Genomic DNA, 17,542 nt, shown 5'->3' with positions numbered 1-17,542 from the left:
GAATAAACAGCCTTTATGTTGTGAAAATGGTCTGTTGCAGTTTCCTTCTCCACCAGCAGATGGTACAACTGAGCTCCTTTAATCAGTCACCTTCCTTGTCCTCATTTAACCCCAAGAGGCAACAACCACTTGAAATGGTTGGTGATTGAATCAGCTAGAGGGATGATTTGCGAAACTCTTACGAGATTTGTGCCCTTACCTTAACCTCAACCTAACATAAACTAACCTAACTTTAACCTTAACCTCAACCTCAATCCGTCTCCAACAGATTTCCATTCAAAAAGCGTCCACTTCTCTCATGAAATACTAAGTCAATACATTTTTTCACCAAATCGTTAAAAAAAATTCGGGCCCTCTAATAAGTGTGCTGGTGGTCTGCACTGCTCGGTGTTCCCAGTAAGCTAGCTTTAGCTTTGGTCCCAGGTAGCAGGGCGTGTTCATGAATGTATTATAAGCAAGTGGCAACCTCCGGGGCTGAAAAATGAAGCCGATGCGGAAGCACCAAAAACTGCAGTTCCTTGAATGGCCACATGAGACTGGCTCCAAAAGCGAGTCAATCCCCATAGACCCCCATGTTAAAATGCCCACCCAACTTCACATCAGAAATAAACATCATCATTGTTTACAGCCTGGTAGAAAAAAACGGTTTTGGTCTCTATAGCTAATTTCCCCTTTCATGACAACTGTACAGGGGGGTGAATTTTTTTTATAACTCACCTGTTTAAATATTATTAAGCCATAAAGTTATGCATAATTAAGGACATAGCTGCTTTGAGTGACAGGTCGCTAGCCGCTAGGTTGCTTGTTTCAGCAGCCAGGCTTCATTCGGCCCTCCTCAGCACCACCTCTTTGCCCAATTTAGATTAGCTGGGAGTTATGTGGAGTCAGGCACTGCCAAGATGGTGACGGCCGGAGCCGCCCACTTTCAGAAACCAATGGGTGACATCACGGTGGCTACGTCCATATTTTATAAAGTCTATGATTATAAGAGGGCGCCACCACTCAGCCTTGCAGCCAAATTTTCCCAGTGGCCACTTGCAGTACTGCGGCGAAAAATAGCCCTGTGGCCCAGAAAGCATTTTCCCCATAGACCACCATTGTAAGAGACATCTGTAAAACTGTTGACAGGACACCTTGAACTGCAAACAAGGTCAATTATGATTCTTTCTATCATGATTTTGTGATCCATGGAGGTTTCATATTTGTAAAACTTCCCTAGAGGCAAGAAAAGTGATTTAAAAATCTGTAACATCATCACAATGTTAAGTATATGGGCCAAGCAGGAACTCACGGGCAGAGCCAACGGGGGAAACACCACTGCACATATTCACTGGGCAGCACAACACAGAAACAAACCCGGAAGCCAGAAACTTTTGGCGTATGTGCCAGCCAAGCAATTCTCATTGGATTGAATGGGCACCATTTTTGGTCTGGTATCCAGCTCTTATAATATATCGACGGGTGTGTTTCCAGAGTGTGGAAGGTAACACCCCACACTCCTTATCTGAAAGATCCTGGCTCCAAACAGAAAAGATGGCACTGATCATAAGCAGCAGCATTATTTTTTGGGGGTTGGTGCTAGATTGAAGCAGCCGGAGGGACAATTTGTGAAATGCTTGCGAGATTATGCTAACCTTAACCTTAACCTCAATTTTAAACCTAACCCTAACCACACTCACAAGAGTTCGTCCCTCCAGCTGGTCCAATTTGGCGGTTACCTTTTTTTCCCACCCACATCCTGCAAAGACCCACCCCTACTCTGCCTCTGATTGGCTCTGATCCTGATATTCTTACACTAACTATAACTATCTCATGCTTCATGCCTAAACCTATCCAGTCTAACCAATGACAGCAATGAGTACTAGCCAATCAGAGGCAGAGTGGGGCAGGTCTTCGCGGAATGCGGATGGGAAAAAAATAAGGCAAAGCAGCAACTCTGGGCTTCAAACTTTCAAATTCAGAATCAATATATTGGTAAATAAATCTCTGGGCTTCAAACTGGCTTCAATGCAAACCAATGGGTGACGTCACGCCTTGCTACGTCCATCCTTACATACAGTCTATGTTTAACCCCGAAGAACCAACAGCAGATCTGATGCCACTCTTGTGTTGCATCTGTCACCATATATACAATAATGCAATATAACCCAAATGATATATTTTATAATAAATGATTTGCTCTTGTTTTGCTTATGTCGACATATGTTGGAGTTCTTATAGTTTGTTTGTTCTCCATATGTTTCTCATACTTGGCTCGGTCACGCAGTGCTTCATCTGCATTCACCTCAGCAGTCACATCCATTCACCCCCCCGAGGTCTCTTGTCTGTCTGCTGCTTACAGTCCATTGTGTCATTTCAGGGTCATTTCTATGCGATGCAGAAATTTGCAAATCAGCTCTTTTGGTCCTCAGCATATCAGACAGGATTATCCTCAAGCAGCGTGCGGCCTGTCTCCCTGTTTGTCCGCTTCTTCTGCCACAGCTCATCAGGCTGACAGGAGCACTGCACATCTGACCCCAGCAGCTTTTCCAGGCTTTTTTCCAGTATCATATCCCACAAAACCCACGTCAATCAGAAAACCTGTCTGCTGTTGTCAAGTATTTGATAAAGTCTGAGGTGGAGAGTACAACTTTCAGATATTACTTGAGTATTTCCATTTTGGGAGACTTTTTTCTTTTCAGTCTGCTACATATCAGAGGGAAATATTGTGCTTTTTCTCCACTGTATTTAGATTAACTGGTGGCTGAAAGTATCTAGTTGTGCATTTTAAGAATTTACAAGTATGATGATGTCATCAAAAACATATGCATTGCTTCATATAAAGTAGTTTCAGTCAATGTCACTTCCTCCACCTGAAACCATTTGTACTAGAGCTAAAACCATTAGTCAATTAATCGATAAGTCGATCCACAGAAAATTAAACACTAAGTATTTTGATCATCAAAATAGTTTTGAGTAATTTTTTTAATAAAACATGCCAAAATTCTCTGGTTCCAGCTCCTTAAATGTGAATATTTTCTGGTTTCTTTAGTCTTCTTTGACAGTAAACTGTATGTCTTTAGGTTGTGGACTGTTGGTCGGGACAAAACTAGAGGTTGTTTTGGGAAACAGTGATCAACATTTTTCACCATTTTCTGATTTTATAGACCAAACAACTAATCAAGGAATCAAGAAAATAACCTACAGATTAATCGATATTGAGAGTAATCATTAGATGCAGAAATTACTGTAAGTATTCAGAGCAATACCAAAATGTAAAAATACTTTCTTACAAGTAAAAGTCCTGCATTCAAAGTTCTTATGTATTTATGTAGAAGTACAGCAAGTAAAAGTAATATCGACTAAATGTACTGAAAGATTCAAAAGTACATTAGAGCCTATATTGTTGACTTACTAGTATATTATTATGACTACTGCATTATTGGATTGTTATTATTGATGTTTTTTTAAGCAGCATGTTGTAGCTGGTTGAGATGAAGCTGAATGTAACTGCTTAATAGTTAAATCTCTAAACTAAACTACACTGATCATAGATTTTGTATGTTTGTAGTGGAGTAAAAAGTACAATATTTAACTTCACCTTTACTTGGATGATGTATCATATCCAAGAAAAACACCTCAAAACTGCACTTTGTACGGTGCTTGAGTAGATGTACTTAGTCACATTGCATCACTGGTACCATACTCTCAGTAACATTGTATTTGCAGTTGAAATGTGGTATTATTACATTGTTGTAAGCAGGAGATGATGTGAATCTTCCCCCACTGGGTGAAGTTACTGTAGTCTGTGCTGATGCCCTTTTATTTAAAACTTGCTCTGGGCTCATCCACATTTTGGAGCTATTTCAAGCCCCAGTGTACCGAATGAATATATTTTAGTCATGTCACATTCAATTACATCTGAACTGCATTTTTAGTATCTATGTATCTCTCTGGGGTGGAGAGTAATTCAATCCTATAGACCTACAAGTCAAACTTTTATTTGGTTTGTACTCCACTACTTTTCTCTGACGACTCTTAGCAGCTCAAGAATTTAACAATCAGTACAGATAAACTCATTAAATATGAGGAAGAAATACCACAAAAAAAAAAACTATGAACACAAGTAAAATACAGCTCATCCAACAAGTTAACACATCAGTCATCTTTAACTGAACCTATCGACTGTAATTCAGTCGACAGACAGTGAAGTCTGGCAGCATTTTATAGATTATTTTTCTTACTCTTGTGTCTGTTCTGTGTCAGAGCCGAATGTCATCAGAGCTTTTTAACTGGTCTATAAAAACCCATTCAAGTTCATGTCTGTAGTTGTTTGATACAAACCAGCACTGGAGTTACCATCTTTGGAGGTCCAAAAAACCATGTGATCATTAATAGTCTTTTACTGATAAATGTGTTACTGTAATGTATGATTATGTACTTCTGGTGGAGGGAGAAGTATTCAGATCATATATATAAGTATTAGATAAGTAAAAGTAGTAATACCACGATATAAAGATATAAAAGTCCAGCATTCAAATTGTTACTGCAGTAAAAAGTATCATCTGTAAAATGTGAAAAGCACTCATTATGCAGCGTAGACTCCTGTCAGTGTTAAATTATTATATATTATTCATTGGTGAATTATTATATATAAGTATCATTTTCATGTTGCAGCTGTTTGAGGTGGATCTTTCTGGAGTTTCTCAGAATCAGATTGAGATTGAGATTTTTAATTGCTTTTTTTAAAGGAGTTTTTCCTTGTTTGAATTGAGGGTCTAAGGTGTTGAATTGCTGTACAGACTGTAAAGCCCGCTGAGTCAAATTTGTGATTTGTGATATTGGGCTATACAAATAAAATTGACATGACTTAAGTAATAATAAAACAATGGCACATGTCTGGAATAGAGTGCAACACAAATTTAAACAGAGAATATCTAATTTACACGTGACTTTTGTCTTATCCCACTGTAATAACACAATTAATCTGAAAATACTGTAGAGGAACTGGTTGCTTTTTTGGCAAGCACTTTTCTCTGTTATTCATTATTCATACAATCTTAAATACATAAAAAATGTGATCTTTAAGATAGTGTTCAGGTTCTACCTACTTACAGTTTTTCTCCGTTGCTTTGGCACAATGGACAAATGAAAATAATGATTCTAAACACATTGTGTACAACTCTCAAATCCACAGAAAACACTGCATGCATTTCTTGTTGCTTGATCCAATGATGCAATGACTCGGTGAGCAAAGTTGATTACATTCATTTTTCAACTGGTTTGTATTACTCTTCAGCACATTTATCAACATGTTCTTTATGTAAATCCACACATGCAAAACACTGCACCCAAAAATTATGACCTTCCAAACATGAATCATTAATATTCTCAGTAATCTGGCATTGTAATAATGCAACAACAACTGCTAACCGATAAGTTGTAAAATGTTCATCCTCAGTTTTTAGTGCTTATGTCATGCTGTCAGATGTAGTTTACAGATGCAACTCCTAAGCAGTCATTTCTCACAGAGGGCAAAACTGAGTTTTGTGTAGCTACTAAAGTTACTGATGATGGAGCAGACAGACATCAGAGAGGGTCTGAGGGCGGTCAGAGGGAGAGGTGGACACAGAGAGGACAGAGACAACGTGCTGCCTGTGAGGACGTCACAGCAGAGACATGAGGGAAAGAGCTGCACCAAATACAAGATGGGAGGGTTTGGAAAGCCAATGAAGCGTTGAGAGGGATTTAATTATTTATTCTAATTTCTAAATGGTTCCTAATTTACATGAATTTGTTGTATCAAGAAATGTATTCATGCTCTACTTTCATTTTTGTCATATTTTGCAGAGGTGAATATGTTAATGAAATTGTTTATTTTTGACAAACAAGTTAAATGTTTTTGCAGGACAAACGAAGCACTGCTCAATATAAACTGATTTGAGAACTACAACAGTGTTGGGTTTGGATTGGAAAATGGGTTTAAGCAATTTAGACAAATTGTAACTATTTTATATACAGTTTATGACAATTTCTTATTTTTCATAAACTGATCTCATGTTTTGTATGTAAATACTTAATCTGTAAAGAGTAAAAAGTACCATAATTCCCTCTGAAATGCAGTGAGATGGAAATATAAAGTTGCTGTTGTGTTTTTGGAAAACAAAAATAAAATCAATCATAGAAATAAGGATTTCATCTCACTAATCCAGGGGTGTCCATGCAAAAAGTCCCAATTAAAAATCTGTTCTCCCTGAGAGAAAAGACTGACGACGAAGTCCATTTTATATTTTATTGCTCATTATATGATGATTTAAAGGCTAAATAGCAAAATGTCCTTAATTTCTGATGAGTATTGTATCTCAGGTTACCTGCCTCTATGTGAGATATTTACATGACAATAGTATATTCTTTGAGACAAACAAGACACACACACACACACTCCTGATAATGTGAGTGTGTGTGTGTGTGTGTGTGTGTGTGTGTGTGTGTGTGTGTGTGTGTGTGTGTGTGTGTGTGTGTGTGTGTGTGTGTGTGTGTAAAACTGCACAAAAAATTATTAAATAAACAAATACATTTAAATTGAACATATAATTCATCAGTAATTGTACAAGAGACAATTCTTTATAAGTGCTTTGACTTTAGATACAGAAGCATTCAGATCCTTAAAAATTTTATGTAAAAGTACAGCATGTAAAAATATTATCAACTAAATGTACTTAAATAATCAAATGTAAAAGCACATAGAGGGTTATATTTGGGTTTTTTGCCTCCTTACATTGGCTCCCTGTTAAATTTGACACTGGTTTTAAAATCTTATTGCTCATTTTTAAGGCCTTACACAGCCCAGCACCTACATACATCTCTGACTTATTGACCTGGTATGTGACCTCTCGGCCATTAAGATCCCTGCTGTTTACTCCCAGGTCACGGTTTGTGACTAAAGGTCATCAGGCTTTTGTTATTAGAGCTCACAAACTCTCTCTGCCTGCTGAACTCAGACACGCTAATTTGATCACTTCTACTTATATCTCTTACAACTTGTCTCTTTATAAAAGCTTATAAAAAGTGTTTGATATATGTTTTCATTTATTTGAACCTATTCATTTTATTGTCTCTATTTTCTTTTTATCTGCCTTGTCTGATTTTTCTTTTTGTAAAGTACTTTGTTAATATTAAGACAAGTGCTATGTAAATAAAGTTCATTATTATTATTATATTGTATACTAGCATATTATTATTATTTCATCATTGGATTATTAATGATGTTCTATTTTGTAAGCAGCATCGTACCAAATGTTGTAGCTGGTTGAGCTCAAAATGAAAAAATAAAAATGAAAAAATAAATGAGAAATTCTTAATGTTTAAACCTGAAAGTGCTGCAATAATCTTTTAAAAAAAATAAAAAATATTGCTTTAAAAAACTTAAAACACTCGAATGAATAGGAGATTGAGTTTTTGTAAACACACACAGAGACACACACACACACACACACACACACACACAAACACACACAGACACACACACAGTTGACCATGTGATGTGAATGCCCCCTGGTCCGGTTACAGCGGGAGGGAGGGAGGGAGGCAGTAGTTGAATGTAAACCTTCACACTGATGGAGAGAACCGGACAACATCAGGAGCTGAGTCAGTCAGTCTGTCAGCACTGCAATTCTCCAAAATGTGCAATTTCTTTCTCCGGTGCGGATTATAACAGCAGAGGACCTGAGCCTGTAATAGGCAGCAGCTGCATTAACAAGTAGACAGACTTCCATTAACTGTTTTTCTTTGCCGGGAGCCAGGTCACTGAGCTGAGCACACTGTGGGCTTATCCACCGACACCCGGCAGGAAGAGGCACAGCAACTGACTGTTTAACGTCCTAAAGTGGCACTTTTTTTCTTGTCCGGATCACGTGAACAAGTGACCTCAAAGCCGCACACTATCTTTCTCTCAAAAAGCCTTGAAGGAGTCACAGAGGAGAGGAAAGGGTAAGGACTGCAAGAATTCAATTTCAGCTCAAAATTCAGCTGTACTTTGTTGAGCTCAACTACCAGCAGCACTATTACTACTATTATTACTATTACTACTACTATTATTATTATTACTACTACTACTACTATTACTATTACTCCACATTTTGCTAGATATTCTCGAGTTTTCTGATCTGGCAATAGATGAAGGGACAAAGGGACACCTGACAAACTGCTGAAACATGGAGACAGTGTTAATTGGCCTGAAGCATGATGCTCTTTGCAGCCGGTGGGATCAACCACAAAACAACAGCAGCTCCAGCGCTGAGGTTTAACTTGTCACAGACACTACCTCGTCAAATGACTCTGTCCTGACTCACATAGGAGTCAGGGGCGGCAGGCCACCCACAGCATGGGCAACTCCTCCAGGAAAGGCGAGGGAGAAGAAGAGGAGGAGAAGGATGGTGAGGAGGCAGAAATCACAAAGAAGAAGAAACAGGAGGAGGAGGTCGAGGATGAGCTTCCACTTGGGGTGGAGGAGTTGTTGGAGAGCGGAGATCCTGTGCTGGACTTGAGCTACCGTAAATTTAAACGGTTACCGTCGCGTGTTTGTGGACTGATGCATCTGGAGAAGCTGTATGTTTGTGGGAACAGCCTGCGCACTCTGCCGGACAGCATCACCCAGCTGCACGGCCTGCGGATACTCGCCCTCGACTTTAACAAGATGGAGGACGTTCCTCTGGCCATCTGCCAGCTCACTAACCTCACTCGCCTCTACCTGGGCAGCAACCGGTTGATGAGCCTCCCGCCTGAGATGACCAACCTGCGGAGCCTGCGTTGCCTGTGGGTGGAGAGCAACTACTTCCAGAGATTCCCCCGAGAGCTGTACGACCTGCCCAACCTCAAGTCCCTCCAGATAGGGGACAACCGGATGAAGACGCTGCCTCCTGACCTCAGCCGCATGGAGGCTTTGAGGGGATTATGGCTCTACGGGAACCGCTTTCAGACCTTCCCCAAAGTCCTGCTGCGCATGGAGGGCTTGGAGATATTAGACCTGGACCGCAACAAGATATCAGAGTTCCCCAGCCTGAAGTGCCTCCGAGCCCTCCGCCTGTTCTCCTACGACCACAACCCGGTCAAGGACCCTCCTAAAGTGGGCCCAGAAGTGCTCTTGGTCGGGGAAGGAGCTGCAGAGTTCATGGAGGAGCGCGAGGCCATGAAGGAGAGACGACGAAAGGCCGCAGAGAAAGAAGCAGAGGAATCGGCTCTGGCGGGAGAGGAGCCAGTCATTCACGGCATCCTGAAGAACAGCAGCTCAAACCGAACCACAAACGGAGCCGTAGTGACCTTAGAGGATGCAGACATCAGGGAGGAAGAGCCCCTGGCAAGGGGGGAGGAGGAGGAGGGGGATGTGGAGCTGCCAGTCATAGAGTACGATGGTGCTGAGCTTGAATATGATGAGGACGGGGTTGAATACGAGACTGAGGAGCTTATATGTGAGGGCGAGGGGTTCGAGTATGAGGGCGAGGAGCTGGAGTATGAGAGGGCACAGATGGACTACGAGTATGAGGAGCTGCAGGACACGGAGAGACAGGATGAAGGGGCATGAAAAACCTCTTATACATCCAGATAATCTGCAGGCAGGAAGAGATGGATGACAGACAATCCACAGATAATATTTTTGAAAGAAGCTGACACAAGTTGAGAGTGTGACTTTTGGGGGGGGGGGGGTTGTCATTTTTCAGCCTTGCTGCTAATTTATTATCTGTTGTTAACTGTGAAAATGAAAGAGCTGGGCATTATGAAATCTCAATCAGCTGCAAATTGTCAAATCAGAGCAGGACTCAGGTGGTGTGTGTGTGTGTGTGTGTGTGTGTGTGTGTGTGTCAGTGTGTATGGCTGATTTACATTAGAGTTGTTTCATGAGTGTACAAAGGAGACCAAGTCTTCCATTATTAAATATTAAATCAGCTGATGAAGTCAGTGTCAATCATTTATGGGGTGATATTTCTTCACTGGGAAGCCGTGAAACCACCAGCTTCTGTTTACTTGACTGTTGTATTTCAACACATCATGGCCAGTGTCTGTTTTACGTGCTTGCCAGTGCACCTCGGCTCGGCTTATTTCTATTTTTGTAAACCGAGACCGTGTAAATGTGTGTACTGGATTTTGATTTACAAAATATTTATGACACGCTAAACACAACTCGTCGTCCGTTGTCACTGTTGTGTAAGCAGTCCTTTAAGTGTCAGTGCCAAGAAAGAGAGAGAGACATCAGGATTATTAGAGGGATGAATAGCTGGGGTGCCTCACCATAAAAGGCAAGTCCATAGGGGAGGCTCCAAACATGAAGTGGACTGACACAAGAGTCAAGCAGGAAGATGTTTTTGTTCAAATAAAAAACCTGAAGCCCCCTGCAGGTCAGAGACTCAAGTCTGTGGTGACCTTTGTATACTCCTTTTTATCAGTGTCTACACCTTTTCTACATCCGTCTCTTAACGTGAAGCAGGCCCGCCGCTTGTTCTCCTCTCATCTCTACACTCATTATTCATGTGGTGCCCGTGTGTAATCCAATCCTCTTTCCCTCCACGTATCTTTTTCTCACATCTGACTGCAAGAGTGAAATATTTATCCCAACACTGAAATATTTATAGCCGTGCTCGAGTGGCAGCATGTCTTGACTCTTGTGTTGCAGAGCAGACTCAAACTGATGATGACTGCTTTTCTTAAATTTCAAACTTTTACATACAAAAATCCCCATTTTCACATATGGATGTTTGCATTACATCTAGAGCTGCAACAAATTATTACTTTCATTATTTTTTAAACGTAATTGTCTTAAATAAAGTGATTGATTTTCTGTAAAATGTCAGAAAATAGTGAAAAATTGCCATTACAATTTTCCAGAGCACAAGTTGACATAATCAATTGCCTGTTTGTGTGTGACCAACAGTTCAAAAACCAAAAGTATTAAGTTTTTTCAATCACAGAAAACTAACAAAAAAGCATAAAATCTTCACATTTGAGCAGCTGGAGCCAGTAAATATTTGTCATTTTTGCTTCAAAGACAATTAAAAGATTAGTTGATTCATTGTCTGTATGACTGAAGCCAACGATTATTTTCATTATTAATTAATCTGTCAACTACCTCCTTGATCATTATGTCTATAAAATGTCAGAAAATAGTTCAAAGATGCTAGTTACAGCTTCCTAGAGCCCACAATGATGTCTGCAAAAGTCTCATTTTGTCAAACCAAAACTCCAAAATCCAAAGACACACAGTTTACTTCATATATTACAAAGAAAAACAGCAAATCTTCGCACTCGAGAAGCTGCAACCAGTAAATGTTGAAATGAAAATGACTCAGAAGATCATCAGTTATCAAAACAGTAGCTGATTCATTTTCTGTTGATTGACTAATGGATTAATTGACTAAATGAGGTTTCAGATCTAATTATGTCACCTCATTTTTCACTTATTCTAAGAGTAGGACATTATTTCAGTGTCATCATGGGAAGATGTTCCATCTGCAGCTAATTAAACATGATCTATCTTCTATGTTTACTGACAACAAACAGTTCTTTGCCGACAAGCCATGTGGTTTTATGTGTCTCCTGTCTTTGACGCAGCAGTCTTGTGTCTATTTGACTCATGTTGGAAAAAGTAAAACCGCTGCAGTTTCCAAGAGTTTCCCCACAGTAGGTGTATTGTACGGAGCTGGATGACACATAATGTGACACTGGTGGAAACACAATCCTCCTCAGTCGGCACTCTGCTCCTCGTTCCACAGCTGTGGGTGGCAAAACAGTCTGACACTCCGCAGACGTCCATGGGAATCGGTGCCATATTCAGACTGAGTATAATTATTTTGCTCATTAGTTTACACTCTCTCATTCTCTGTAGGTCAGTGACAGTGAGGCGGTCGAAGATGATGCATCATCTGCTTCACTCCTCTGTTTGGCTTTCACATGACTCACTTTACAAAATTGTCTGACTGGCAGCTTTTCAACTCAGACAAAAAGGAATCCACAAAGAGCTAAAAATTGGCCATTTTTTGACAGGACTGTCGTAAGGGGAGTGATTAAGACTTTCAGGAGTTGATGTAATACTGCAACAGTGCTTCCTCTCACAGCTACTGACTCTTTCATAAGGAAGTAAGAGCCAACAGTAATGTGTCACCAAGAAACACCATATTTTATTTTTATAATGAGTAGCCACATAGTTGTGTGAAGGTCTAGCCCCTGAAGATGAACCTGTGAAATAAAAAGAAGGTGTATGTGAGTCACAGGAAACGTGTGCATGACAGGACTGTTTGTGTGCAACATGTGTGTACCTGTCCATGTCCCGACGATTGTAGCCGTTGTCCATTTTAGAGTTGATGATGCCGGCACCGGTGTGGCCAGATCTCAACTTTTCAAGATCAGCATGATGACAGAACCTAGAAAATAAAGTCTTTTTTTTTAAAAATGGATATTTGTCAGATTAACGTGTACTTCAATATTAGTACCAAACACACTTACGTGCTCTTATAGTGGGTAGTGAAGTGGGAACAGTCAAAAGGTGTGCTAGGGAAAGCTTGGTTGTTTGGAGCATTGAGAAGAGACCCAGAAGGCTCCTGAAAAGACAAGAACAGATGAAAAACAAATCTCAACCATCCAGATACCTTAGCGGCTCCAAACACAGAGATATTACTTGTTATTAGTAGAGAAAATATAAATAGTTACTTAACCTTTTTCCCAATCATCCTCTGAGTCGGTGTATTAATTTTAGTCTCAGGTGATGGCAGAAGGGAGGTCTGGTATAGGAGGAGAGGGATGTCAGTGTTGTGATATCAGTTCAGTCTGCTACAGCTGGTTGGGAGGAGCTCTGTACTCACTGGGCAGGCCAAAGGAGCCAAGGTACCTCGAGTGTATCCTGTTTCTCGTGAAGAATGGCTGCGCAGGCTCGGTGTCGCCTCAGTGCCCTCAAACACAAACACAGAAAGACACGTAAACCTCACAGATTGTGCAAAACAAAATACAAGAACATTCTTTTTTCCAACATAAAAAACATTTTTTTCAACATAAAGGAGAGTTAAGGGTGAATAAATATTGTGGGTCAACCTGCAGAAATGTTGGTGGCACAAAGTCACTTTTCATCAGTGAGTTGTGTGTCTGGCGAGGTTCAACCTGAATGCCAGCAAAAGACCAAAAAGTTGATGAGAACTAAGTAACTCAATAGACCTCCAGAGAGTGAGGTAATGCTGTATGTCTGACTCTTTTACAAGAATGACAGTCAGTAAACTTTACAAACCATGCAGCTTTTTTTATCCTGAAATGTGTTCAGTTGAAGGTCTGTTCCCTCAGTGAAACCAGTTTCTCCTTTTGGACCCACAGTCATGTGGTTCTTTGCAGCTACAGGAAGTTCACCAACAGTGTAAATGCACCATTTATACAAACAACTTTAAAAAGACTTAAAGAAGATAAAGAAGACACTTTATCATAACAACTACAGCAGCTTTGCATTTTTGATGTATCTGTTTTCGGCTTTAAGTTACCTGCTGATGTGAGACGATGGGGCACAAACAATCTTTGGTATTCTGTCTAAAGAGACAAATTCATGAAGATAATATACATCAATATAAAGAGTAGAAAGTTACTATTCAGAATCTTTGATGTGTGTGACACTTTTTAAACATCTTCCAAATGTTGTCTTTATATGATCCTGTATATTAGACCTGACCTTCTTCTCCACAGTCTCTGTTTTGGGCTGATTCCTCAGCTGATGGAAGCCGCTCTCTCTGGGTCTGTTAACGAGGTTTGGCAAAGACGTCGAACTATCGGTCCGGATGTGAGGCTGGTAATGCCGCTTGGTTTGAGACATGAAACTGTCAGATAACAGGAGTCTGTAAACAAAAGCAACACTTTTATTTTGAGGTAACACTTCACTTCATTTATCACTTTCACTTGAATAAAATTTAGAAAGTTGATTTACAAAAATCCAAACACTGAAAAAATCAGATGACAAAATACGTACATTCCTCCCTGCTTCTAGAGGTACAGTTGCGTTCATAAGTTTACACCTCCTGGTAGAATTTGTGAAATATTGGCCATTTTTTGGAAAATATGACTGATTATGCTGAAAACTTTTGTTTTATTTAGGGATAGTGGTCAGATGAAGCCATTTATTTTCAGATAATTGTGTTTGCCCTTTTTAAATCATAATGATAACTGAAATCACCAAAATGGCCCTGAACAAAAGTTTACATACCCTTGAATGTTTGGCCTGATAATAAACACACAAGTTGACACACACAGGTTTAAATGGCTATGAAGGGTAAGTTTCCACACCTGTGACTTGTTTGATTGTAATTAGTGTCTGTGTATAAATAGTTTCTTAGCTCTTGAGAGACCCTGCACATTTCATCCAGGGCTGCTCTGACTGTACTTGATACTGAGAAGCAGAACTGTAAAGGACCTGGGAGAAAAGGGAGTTGAATTGTATAAATCAGGAAAAGGATATAAAAAGATATCCCAAGATTTGAAAATGCCAATCAGTAGTGTTCAAGCTCTGATAAATAAGTGGAAAATTAAGGGTTCTGTTGATACCAAGCCACGGTCAGGTAGAACAACAAAGATTTCAGCCAAAAGTGCCAGGAAAATTGTTCAGATTACAAAGAAAAACCCACATGCAACTTCAGCTGAAAGTTGCATGTGGCTGTTTCAAGATGTACAATAATGAAGTACTTGAATAAAAATGGGCTGCGTGGTCAAGTTGCCAGAAAAAAGCTGTTACTGTGCCAATGCCACAAAACAGCCCATTTACAATATGCCAAACGGCACCGAGACAAGCCTCAAAACTTCTGGAACAAAGTTATTTGGAGTGATGAAACCAAAATTGAGTTTCATCATCACAACTATAGACGCTACGAATCACTTATTATGGCTGATTAGACCTCAGCTCAGGTTAAAGGTGGGATCATGCCACATTCACATTATTGTGGAAATTATCGTAATAAAAAGTTTCCAACTTGTAAATAGCGTTCATATCAACATCTAAGTCATAATTACGACTGGGAAACTCAGATTTTCCCTAAAAGCTCTGATATATCTGACTTGACACTTAATAACGTGGAAACACCTAAAAACCAAACAAATATGGATGCTTCACATCAACCAAAAGGCCGTCATTCAAATATAAAAGGCTATATTTAATAGATGTGCTCAGTATTTTAAATCTCACACGACTAATTCCGTAATCATACATTCAACTGTCTTGATGACGTGAATGCTCGCGGGTTGTAAAAGCGGGAATCTTTCTCATCTCTATCATCCATCCCATATGACATGAACTCGGCATGAGATATGCTGGGAATTACGTGAGAAGCTAAATGCACCAGTGAGCAGATGAAACAAAATTAACAGAAGAAAAGGGGGACATGTCAATCAAACACAGTCTGCACAGGCTCACACAGTCATGAGAAGAGGTGTAATCAGCCAAAATAAGTAAAATCACCACAATCCTGAATCCACACAAGGGATTTTAATCATTTTTGCTGATTAGACCTCATCACAGGACTGTGCAGCAGCATATAAACTGTGTTTGATTGACATTTCCTCTCCTGTTAGTTTTGTTGCACATAAGGACGTAACAAATTATACCTGTATCATAGGTTTTTTCAGACATTTAGATACCATAGTAGGTATAATAGGAAAAACGCAGCTGTTACTAATAACATTATGGCTCTGTTCTATTCAAGTGTCCCAGTGTGAATTTGAGCCAACATGCACAATATCAGGATCCTGAAACCAAAGCTAAATGTATTATGGTATCATTAAATGTATCATTTTCACCTGTGATTTTCCAACTGTGACATGTCAAAGTGTCTTCTGTGAAAAAGGCTGATTCTTATTAGTACATGCTGGTCTGGCAATTTTCTATATTTTTCTTATTGTCAGTAATCTCATGTGCAGAGCCAAACCAAAAATGAACTGATTTGACTTACAAGTATTGTGTGTGTATCCAAAGCCTGATATATCTTATTCCTCTGTGCCGTAGACCTCCGTTGTTGTCCAAAAACTACTAGAAACACATCAGTGAGTCAGACCGATGCACTGGGTGACATGTTCCTTCACCATGAAGACCATTGTTACATTACTTTGTTTAGAAACGGCTCCAAAGAATAATAACAGCGATCAAGGTTTCAGTCTCAGTGCAGGAGTGGGGCTCATTGAAGTGTTTTTAATAGTTTTTGGACAACAACAGAGCTCTACGGCACAGAGGAATAAGATATATCAGGCTTTGGATACACACACAATTCGTGTTGTTCAATTCGTTGTTGGTTTGGTTCTGCACATGAGATTTGTTAATAATAAGAAAAATACAGAAATTCATCAGCCTTATCCTTCAATTACCAGCATGGATCCACCCACTATCAACCTGAGCAGAGGTCTAATCAGCCAGCATGACTGAAAACACCTGTCTGGGAGTGAAGGGCCTTTAAAAACTGTGCAAATTAATCCAAAACTATCAGCATGACCAGATACCACAAGAGGTAAGAAAATATGTTTTGTTTTTTGTGATTTGACTGAACTGACCTTTCAAAGTGAAGGTCTAGAAATCAGTTAAGCTGAAGCCTGTGGAGCAGCCCTCACCTGCCCTGACACTTACCCAAACTGAGGGTTGTCAATATGGTCCAAACTGGGTCTGTAATATACAGCTGGCCTATGGTTCGCTGTGAAGCCTGTCCCACTTGGACGTCCAAGGTGAGCATTGAAGTTCACCCTGTCTGCATTGGTGACAGTTGCACCTGTACAAATATTGGCCATCAGAATTCAAATCTGAATCCTGATAGTCATGATCGAAGCTATTTCTGTTTATCCTTTCCTGCTCATCATGCACTCTCACCATAAGAAGCTCTGTAAGAAGTATTGTAGATTTTGTTGCTGGTCAGTCGTCCCCTGTCGCCCGTTGCTCCGACAGTCGGCATGACTATCCTCCCCTGCTCAGCCATCTGTGACTGCTGTAATGGAAACCTTCACTGACAACAGTGATGGATAGCAAACTCCTCAGGGCATGTGGGCAGTGCTGTAACCACAAATAAAAGCAGGAAACATGGTGAAACTCTTGCTTTAGGTTTCACAATATCCAACTAAACTTAAAGCTCTCTGAAAAAAAGTGATTAAAAAAGTGAAACAATGCAATGAGTGTTCTCTTTATCAAATGATTGAGTGAAGAGAGAAGTCACCTTGCTATTTTTTTAATTAACCCTGGATATAAATTACCACTGAAAAGAATCTGCCACAGCAGAGAAAAGCTTCACTTACTCTTCAGCTTGTTCACCTGTCTGTCTTGCAGGTGGTTTTGTAGGCAAACATGTCTCTGTTGCTAGGAGATTCAGCACAAGGCCAGAACATTACAGCAGAAGAATGACTCCAGAATGAAAGATTGCCTGCTCTCAGTTAACACCACATAATGTTTCTATTGTGTATCAGGCATGTGCTTTGCTGTATCTCTTTAACATTAGTCCCTTGAAAGTCATTTGATTATTATAAAAAAAAAAAGATATCATCCTTTGTATTATTTGTATTGTATTGTATTAAAGTTACCGCA

The 17,542-nt window shown here is 39.8% G+C and overlaps 2 protein-coding genes across 3 annotated transcripts; one reads left to right on the top strand and one right to left on the bottom strand.

The window, feature by feature from the left end:
- Window positions 1-8,362: 8,362 nt before the first annotated feature.
- On the top strand, window positions 8,363-9,559 carry LOC121898125 (leucine-rich repeat-containing protein 10B). Its single transcript, XM_042413067.1, has one exon. It carries the CDS (start codon window positions 8,363-8,365, stop codon window positions 9,557-9,559), a length of 1,197 nt encoding a protein of 398 aa, XP_042269001.1.
- Window positions 9,560-12,119: 2,560 nt separating this feature from the next.
- On the bottom strand, window positions 12,120-17,295 carry ppp1r32 (protein phosphatase 1, regulatory subunit 32). Of its 2 annotated transcripts, none has more exons than XM_042412322.1 (12): window positions 17,257-17,295; window positions 16,838-17,017; window positions 16,601-16,739; window positions 13,673-13,835; window positions 13,488-13,533; window positions 13,244-13,344; window positions 13,054-13,119; window positions 12,828-12,914; window positions 12,681-12,746; window positions 12,472-12,566; window positions 12,285-12,389; window positions 12,120-12,204 (listed from the first exon to the last, which is right to left on the bottom strand). In XM_042412322.1, the coding sequence occupies exons 2-12, from the start codon at window positions 16,941-16,943 to the stop codon at window positions 12,186-12,188; spliced, it is 993 nt and encodes a 330-aa protein (XP_042268256.1). In that variant the 5' UTR covers window positions 16,944-17,017; window positions 17,257-17,295; the 3' UTR covers window positions 12,120-12,185. The 2 variants fall into 2 exon arrangements, with proteins under 2 accessions (XP_042268256.1, XP_042268255.1); XM_042412321.1 differs by having other exon boundaries at window positions 17,178-17,262.
- Window positions 17,296-17,542: the final 247 nt, after the last annotated feature.

This window comes from Thunnus maccoyii, chromosome 5, assembly GCF_910596095.1.
Source record: "Thunnus maccoyii chromosome 5, fThuMac1.1, whole genome shotgun sequence".
NCBI lineage: Eukaryota > Metazoa > Chordata > Actinopteri > Scombriformes > Scombridae > Thunnus > Thunnus maccoyii.
Note: the sequence above shows the minus strand (reverse complement) of the source record. Positions and strands in the feature narration are given on the sequence as shown.

Coding starts and splice junctions, on each gene's coding strand:
- LOC121898125 (XM_042413067.1), top strand. CDS start 8,363: ATGGGCAACTCCTCCAGGAAAGGCGAGGGAGAAGAAGAGGAGGAGAAG.
- ppp1r32 (XM_042412322.1), bottom strand. CDS start 16,943: ATGGCTGAGCAGGGGAGGATAGTCATGCCGACTGTCGGAGCAACGGGC. Junction 13,836..16,600: donor ATTGACAACCCTCAGTTTGG/GTAAGTGTCAGG, acceptor TTTTGTTTACAG/ACTCCTGTTATCTGACAGTT. Junction 12,567..12,680: donor AGAGGATGATTGGGAAAAAG/GTTAAGTAACTA, acceptor TTGTCTTTTCAG/GAGCCTTCTGGGTCTCTTCT.